At 45.5% G+C, this 8491-nt stretch overlaps 1 protein-coding gene across 1 annotated transcript; it reads left to right on the forward strand.

The window, feature by feature from the left end:
• The first annotated feature begins 4300 nt into the window (after positions 1-4300).
• On the forward strand, positions 4301-7174 carry LOC105733239 (catenin alpha-1-like). The gene is given in 5 exon segments (XM_021672261.2): positions 4301-4337; positions 4340-5592; positions 5686-6379; positions 6382-6495; positions 6498-7174. Coding segments are annotated over 5 exon segments (2775 nt in total).
• Positions 7175-8491: the final 1317 nt, after the last annotated feature.

Consider the following 8491-nt stretch of genomic DNA (forward strand, 5'->3'; position numbering starts at 1 on the left):
TCATGAAGTGCAACATGACCCCAACAGAGCTTTAATGTGTTCAGGAGGTGGTTTTTCTTTATTTTCCTCTTGTCCGTCTAATGACTGATTCCCTGCACGCCCATGTCTGCCAATGCTCAATGCCTACATAGCTAGAAGTGTAAATGAGTGTGTTGACCATTGAAGGTCAAAAAATATTTTTTTTTGCATGATGTTGCTATAAATGACGGGACTGTGGGTTTGAGCCTGCTGAAAACTTTAGGTCTTCCGTCAGTGGCCTGTTGCAAAAGTTCTGCCCAGCTGGGTAGCTCCATATGGCACCATATTGACCAGTTACACTGTCTTTCCGCTGGATTTTGAAAATGAGACACACAGGGATGCTGACATTGGGCCGGGAGAGCCAGATGACTCACAGGGAGAGTCTGTGAGCAGACACCTTCGGACAGCAGGGCCTGTGCGGGCTTAGGGGCATTTGATTGACAGCAACCAAAGGGAGATGCAGAGAAGAGAAAAGTCAGATCTCCATGTGGGGTGCAGGGTGGGGTGCAGGGCACACTTGCCCAGGACAGGGTGAAAGATGCCTCCCTGCAGCTGGCCTGAATTTTAGATATTTTTCATTGGTGGTTGCTTTCCCCGTTCCTCTTGACTTCCCTTTTAGGATGAAACCCAAAGCTGTCCTTACTTTTCCTGCCAGACAGATTTCCTTAAGTGAGCCATGTGTTGGTCATGAAATCCTGAATCCACGAAAGGACCTATTCTTTCATAGCTCCTTTCTCCCTCTTCAAGAAATCTAGAAATCTTTATTCTTCTCAATTATTCTAAACCCTACCAAATTTTCAGTCCATACCCTAGATTTGTACCCCTCCCTCCTCATAGGCACTCATTAGGGACCAGGGACATAGTGGTTTACTTTTCCAGGAAGCCGAGGGTTCCCAGCAGAGCTGGGAACTTGTCCTGAGTCTTTTTCCTCTGAATCATCCCTGCTGTGCTACTCCTGGACTGAAATAATCCCACAGCAGCCCCACCCCCTCTTCAGAGCTTGACTTGCTCAGTGGGGATGACAGTGGAATGGAGAGCCATGTCCATTTCTCTTGCCCTCAAGATGTAACACCTACTGAACCTGCACCTTCCCCATTACCTGGACACCCTAGCCCCCAGCGAATTCTCCCACACAGCCCCTGTCTCCCACCAGGTGCCTCTTCATCTCTTCCTACATCAGCATCTGTCCTCTCCCCACTCAGAATGTGGTCTCTCTCTGCCTCTCGAGCCCTGCCTGTCCTCAGCAGCCAGGCTGTGTCCTGGGGCTGCTGCACTTTGGCTGCCCTCACAGTGACTGCCCAGGTAGGGTTTAGTGGCAGACCCAGAGAATGAGAACGGCAAACAGAAATGCCTCCTCGGTGTCCTGTGTGCTGTCTGTCTCCCTTGCTCTGGCCCATGGTCTCCCTGGGGCCAGGAAAGCACTGCCATGGCCATCACTCTGTCCAGTGCTGGACAAAGTGCCTTGTAGGACAGGTCTCAGGCATCCCTGTTGACCCAGCCACCACTGACGAACCACCCACAGGAGTGGGAGTGACCGATTGTGCCTGCCAAGAAATGTGCACACATTATCTCATGAGCCCTCTTAAAAATCCTCTGAAGAAAACACTGTTTCTATTCCCATTTTACAGATGAGGAAACAGGCTCAGAGCAACTGAGGAAGTCGCTCTTCAGCCTGGCTAGTCAGCAGAATCACCCTGAAGCTTTTGAAATACAGATTTCTGAGCTTCTTTCCAGACTTCCTGAATCAACATTTCTGGAGTTAAAATATCTGTAATTTCCAAGAGTTGACCAGGAGCTCCTCATGATTAGTGGTGTTTGGGGCTAAATTAATTATTCAGGTTCCAAAGATAGTAGGAGAGAGAGTCATGATTTACACCTGGGAGTAGCTGCCTCTAGGACCTCTGTCCTCCTGCTACAGAGACCGGGGGTGGCAGCCTCTCTGCCTGTCCTTGGAGAAGTGGAGCCTCAGGGAGTGTCTGGCCACAGAGTGAACAGCTACAAGGCAGACATTAGAGGCCACATTCTTGACCCTGATCTGTGGCATATTCCATTCCCCGGCTGCCTTGATGAATTTATATCCCAGGTACACGGGCCGTATTGGCTGCTCTGGAAGCCAGAATTTGATCAATGACTAGAATGCAATATTTCAGAAATGAGTTTTAGAGGCTGGTTATTTTCAAATGAGGTAACACGTCTGAATGTGGCACAAGTGAGCAAATGTGTATGCAAAGCACCTACTTTGTGGCCTGGGAGTGGCCCTGCCCACCTTCCCTTCTCAGAGTTCCCTGGGCATTGGCATGATGCCAGGGCCTTGGCTGGGGACAGGGGTTCACAGGTGAGGAGAGCACCTAGCTTCTCTGCAGGAGTGAATGGCCCAGCCACTCTCTGGCATACTGTAGCAGGCAGCAAGGATGGCCTGCGGGAGGAGACAGGTGGTTCAGGGGATGGCATCTGAGCCTGCTGACTGGGAGCGACCAGAAGGTGCCAGTCTTGCAAGAATCTCATGGGTAGGCGTGGGGAGTGGTGGTGCAGAAAAGCTCCTGCAGACATGTGGGCCTGCTGCTTCCTGCACTGGAAAAAGCCAGTTTCACTGGGGCAAAGGGTAATGAAGAAGTGTTGGATAAGATATAAAGATCACTTGTACCCACTTTTGGAGATTTTTTTATTGTTTGAGTGATCAAAAACATCCTCAATTGTTTGCATTTTTCTCTTTGGTGTTTGTTTTTGCTTCTGCCTGCCTGGAGTCCACCTCATCTTCTGGTAAGGGCTTCCCAGTTTTGCGCTGGAGGCCCTTTCTCTAGATAGGGTAGCTTTCTAGTGGGGCTGTCAGCCAAGTTGTCCTAACCTGCTCCCATCTTTGCTGACCAGCGAGTGAGGATTTGACCCAAGTCAGGTCAATCCACTGTTCCCTCCTTGGAATGTTTGTCTGAGAGGAGAAACTGGAAGTGTGATTGCCCTGAGCTTCCATTCGCCCCAGTGACTGCACCCTGAAGGCACAGGGTAGCAGGCAGTTATCAATTCAGTTTCTCCATATCCCTGAACTATCCCGAGTCCTGTCTGTTTGGAAGTCTGGTCCTTCTATTTCTATTATTTGAATCTCTCATAGCCTTCCAATTCAAAACTTTTTTGCTTTCATGAGCCGTGATTGTTCTCAGTTGCTAGCCACCAAAACAGAAAAAAAAGCAAAAACAACCGCGAGATCTACAGAGCTAGATGATACGCTCCTCAATGTGAGAATGTTGCGGTGCAGTGGAGGAGCTTACCCCTGGAGAATTGCCTGTTGTTCACACTATGCTTTGGGAAATAATCCCAAACTAATCCTGGCTCTTCTTCCTTTCCAATTTGGATTTGTTTCCTCCAGATTTTGGTTTTTGCCAGATGTCTCTCTTCTCAGATGACCCCTAGCTTTGGGTTTCCCCAGGTTCCCCAGGCAGGCTCTGGCTTCTGTGCTCTGTGCTCTCTCTTCTTCTCAGTCCCTACCTGCAGGCAGTGATGCCCTTCTGCTGACTGCAGCCTGGCCCAGGGTCAAGCTCAGTATACCTGGAGACAACATGATTGCCTATGTAGAAAATCTGATGGAACCTACAAAAAAGCTACTGGAACTAACAAGTGAGTTTAGCAAGGTTGCAAGACACAAAATCAAATACAAAAATCAATTTTATTTTAATATAATACAGCAACAACCCCCCCAAAAACTAACATTAGAAACCATATTATTTATAATAGCACAAAATATTAAATACTTAGAGATAAATCTGACAAAACATGTGAAAGACCTCTACTTATACCAACAACAAAATATGTTGTTGAGAAAAATTAAATTAAACCTAAATAAATTGAGGTGATATGTTGTTCGTGAGTTAGAAGATGCAACATTATTACGATGTAATTCTCCCTAAATCAATAGAGTCAATAGGATCCCAATAAAAATGTCAGGTTTTTTTTTTAAGAAAAAATGTAAGTTAACTCTAAAATTCAAAAGACCTAGAATAAAATTTAAAAGACTTAGAGTAGCCAAAACAACTAAAAAAAAAAGAACAAACTTGGAAGACCAACAACGCCTGATTTAAGGACTTATTATAAAGCTACAGTAATCCAGATAGTGTAGTATTGGCATTAAGATAGATAAGAAGATCAATGGAACAAAATAAAGAGTCAAGAAACAGGCACACTTATATGGGATATTGATTTTCAAGAAAAGTGCAGAAGCTGGAGGGAGACAAAGCAGCGGCCGTCAGCTTCGGGCCTCTGGAATCCAGCGCTCACCCTACTCACCGCAGAAATGACTGCTGTTCATGCAGGCAACATAAACGTCAAGTGGACCCCAAAAGTCTAGAGATCAGGACTCTGGCAGTTGAGAGGCTGTTGAAGACCCTTGTTACACACGCTACAACCCTGGTAAACACCAATAGTAAGGGGCCCTCTAATAATAAGTGAGGTCGTTCCAAGAAGGCCCATGTTTTGGCTGCATCTGTTGACCAAGCAACTGAGAATTTCTTGGACAAGGGGGATAAAATTGCGGAGAGCCAGTTTCTCAAGGAGGAGCTTGTGGCTGCTGTAGAAGATGTTCAAAAACAAGGTGATTTGATGAAGACTGCTGCGGGAGAGTTCGCAGATGATCCCTGCTCTTCTGTGAAGCGAGGCAACATGATTCGGGCAGCTCGAGCTTTGCTCTCTGCTGTTACCCAGTTGCTGATTTTGGCTGACATGGCAGATGCCTACAAATTACTTGTTTAGCTGAAAGTTGTGGAAGATGGTATCTTGAAGTTGAGGAATGCTGGCAATGAACAAGACTTAGGAATACAGTATAAAACCCTAAAACCTGAAGTGGATAAGTTGGACATTATGGCAGCCAAAAGGCAACAGGAACTGAAAGATGTTGGCCATCGTGATCAGATGGCTGCAGCTAGAGGAATCCTGCAGAAGAACGTTCCGATCCTCTATACCGCATCTCAGGCATGCCTACAGCATTCTGATGTCACAGCCTATAAGGCCAACAGGGACCAGATATACAAGCAGCTGCAGCAGGTGGTCACAGGCATTTCCAATGCAGCCCAGGCCACTGCCTCAGACGATGCCTCCCAGCACCAGTGGGGAGGAGGAGGAGAACTGGCATATGCACTCAATAACTTTGAAAAACAAATCACTGTGGACCCCTTGAGCTTCAGTGAGGAGTGCTTTAGGCCTTCCCTGGAGGAGCGCCTGGAAAGCATCATTAGCAGGGTTGCCTTGATGGCCGACTCATCCTGCACTCGTGATGATTGTCATGAGCGAATTGTGGCAGAATGTAACGCTGTTCGCCAGGCCCTGCAGGACCTGCTTTCGGAGTACATGGGCAATGCTGGACATAAAGAAAGAAGTGATGAACTCAGTTCTGCAATAGATAAAATGACCAAGAAGACCAGGGACTTGTATAGACAGCTCCGCAAAGCTATCATGGACCATGTTTCAGATTCTTTTCTGGAAACCAATGTTCCACTTTTGGTATCGATTGAAGCTGCAAAGAATGGAAATGAGAAAGAAGTTAAGGAGTATGCCCAAGTTTTTCGTGGACAGGCCAACAAATTGATTGAGGTTGCCAACTTGGCCTGTTCCATCTCAAATAATAAAGAAGGTGTAAAGCTTGTTCGAATGTCTGCAAGCCAGTTAGAAGTCCTCAGTCCTTAGGTTATCAATGCTGCATTGGCTTTAGCAGCAAAACCACAGAGTAAACTGGCCCAAGAGAACATGGATCTTTTTAAAGAACAATGGGAAAAACAAGTCTGTGTTCTCACAGATGCTGTCGATGACATAACTTCCATTGATGACTTCTTGGCTGTCTCAGGGAATCACATTTTGGAAGATGTGAACAAATGTGTCTTTGCTCTCCAAGAGAAGGATGTGGATGGCCTGGACTGCACAGCTGGTGCAATTCGAGGCCAGGCAGCCTGGATCATTCACGTAGTCACCTCAGAGATGGACAACTATGAGCCAGGAATCTACACAGAGAAGGTTCTGGAAGCCACTAAGCTGCTCTCTAACACAGTCATGCCACATTTTACTGAGCAAGTAGAAGTGGCCGTGGAAGCCCTCAGCTCAGACCCTGCCCAGCCCATGGATGAGAATGAGTTTATCGATGTCTCCCACTTGGTATATGATGGCATCTGCGACATCAGGAAAGCAGTGCTGATGATAAGGGCCCCTGAGGAGTTGGATGACTCCAGCTTTGAGATGGAAGATTTCGATGTCAGAAGTAGGATGAGCATCCAGACAGAAGACGATCAGCTGATAGCTGGCCAGAGTGCCTGGGCGATCATAGTTCAGCTTCCCCAGGAGAAGGAAGTGAAGGTTGCAGAACAGGTGGCCAGCTTCCAGGAAGAAAGCCGGATGCCGAAGTGTCCAAATGGGACGACAGTGGCAATGACATCATTGTGCTGGCCAAGCAGATGTGCATGACTATGATGGAGATGACTGACTTTGCCCGAGGTAAAGGGCCACTCAAAATGCATCAGATGTCATCAGTGCTGCCAAGAAAATTGCTGAGACAGGATCCAGGATGGAGAAGCTTGGCCACAGCATCGCAGACCACTGCCCCGACTCAGTCTGCAAGCAGGACCTGCTGGCCTACATGCAACGCATCGCCCTCTACTGCCACCAGCTCAATATCTGCTGCAAGGTCAAGGCCGAGGTACAGAATCTCAGCGGGGAGCTCGTTGTCTCTGGGGTGGACAGCGCCATGTCCCTGATCCAGGCAGTCAAGAACTTGATGGTCCAGACAGTGAAGGCATCTTACGTCGCCTCTACCAAATACCAAGAGTCTCAGGGTATGTCTTCCCTCAGTCTTCCTGGTGCATCATGGAAGATGAAGGCACCAGAGAAAGAGCCCTTGGTGAAGAGAGAAAAACAGGATGAGACACAGACCAAGATTAAATGGGCAGCTCAGAAGAAGCACATGAACCTGGTGCAGGCCCTCAGAGACTTCAAAGCCATGGACAGCATCCAGGTCTGTCCAGGCCAGCTGCCCCTACCCGTTGGGGCTCCTGAAGATCAGTTACAGTTCATCACTCACATCAGTTTGATAAATACGACCCTGATGTTAGATTCCATGGGGAAACGGGCAGACTGTGAACCAGTCCAGGTGGTGAATTTTCCAAGGACATACTTGTGTTTACGTTGATTAAAAATGCTTTTAGAATGCATTTTAGAATGCATTTAGCTGTATTTTTTAATCTGCTTAAGTAAAAGTAAAAATTCCATAACCAAAGAGAATCCCACATAAAGTTGTTAGTAATGCTCTGACCAAGCCCAGATGCCCATTCTCTTAGTGGTGGCGGCGTTAGGGTTTGAGAAGGGAATTTGGCTCAACCTCAGTTAAGAGGATGCAGTCCAGACAGCTTGACTGCTTTTAAATGACCAAAGATGACCTTCAGTAGGCAACCTGGGCATCTTAGGAAGCAGCCCATGGAGAAGGAATCTTCTAAGAAAGGTCTTTAGAGGGACAAGCTTGGTAAAACTTAATGTATCATGAAGAAAACTGATTACTCTCTTTATGATATGAAATGAGAATTTTAATGCATGGTTACAGTTACTAATGTATGCTGCTGCAGGACATTAATAAAGTTGCTTTCTTGCAGGCTAGAGTGTCGTGGTGCCATAATCAGAACACACCTTCCCCTTTCTTCCAGCTTCAAATGCAAATTCATCATCGGGCTCACTTCTAATAATTGGAACGTTTGCCGCCTTGGGCTTGCAGCAGAAAACCCTGACAAAATAGTGTTTGCTTAGGCAATAATTTAGACTTTACCTTATTTGTGATAACTATAGTGATTACTATAACTACAAGGCATAATTTACTATCTTATTTAAATTTTATGAATTTGAATGTTTTTTACAGTAACTTTTCCCAATAAAGTCCACTATGAAACCATGAAAAAAAAAAAAAGAAAGAAAAGTGCAGAAGCACTTCAGTGGAGAAAGGATAAGTGTTTTGAACAAAAGACTGTAACGATGAACATATCCATGCAAAATAAAATGAAATTTTAATTTATATCTTACATCATATACAACAGCTTAACTCAAATGAATCTAGACTTAAATGTGATATCAGAAGCTATAAATCTTCTAGTAGGAAATGGAGATGTAAATCTTCATGATCTTGAGTAAGTCTAAGATTTTTTCAAGGTACTATACCAAAAGCTCAATCCATAAAATAAAAATAAAACGGGTACATTGAACTGCATTAAATTACAACTTCTGCTCTTCATTGTTGATGGAATGAAGACAGACCACAATCTGGGAGAAAATATTAGCAAATAAAATATCTGTAAAAAGACTTGTACCCTAAATATGTAAAGAGCTCTCAAAACACAATACTAAGGAAAAACAGCTAAATGTGCAAAAGGTGTGAACAGACATCTCACCACAGAAGGCATAAAGATGCAAATAAACACATGGAATTATGCTTAACTTTTTAGGAAAATGTAAAAGAAACCCA

Source organism: Aotus nancymaae, unplaced genomic scaffold, assembly GCF_030222135.1.
Source record: "Aotus nancymaae isolate 86718 unplaced genomic scaffold, 86718_ANA_hifiasm-v0.15.2.pri h1tg000099l, whole genome shotgun sequence".
NCBI classification, from domain to species: domain Eukaryota; kingdom Metazoa; phylum Chordata; class Mammalia; order Primates; family Aotidae; genus Aotus; species Aotus nancymaae.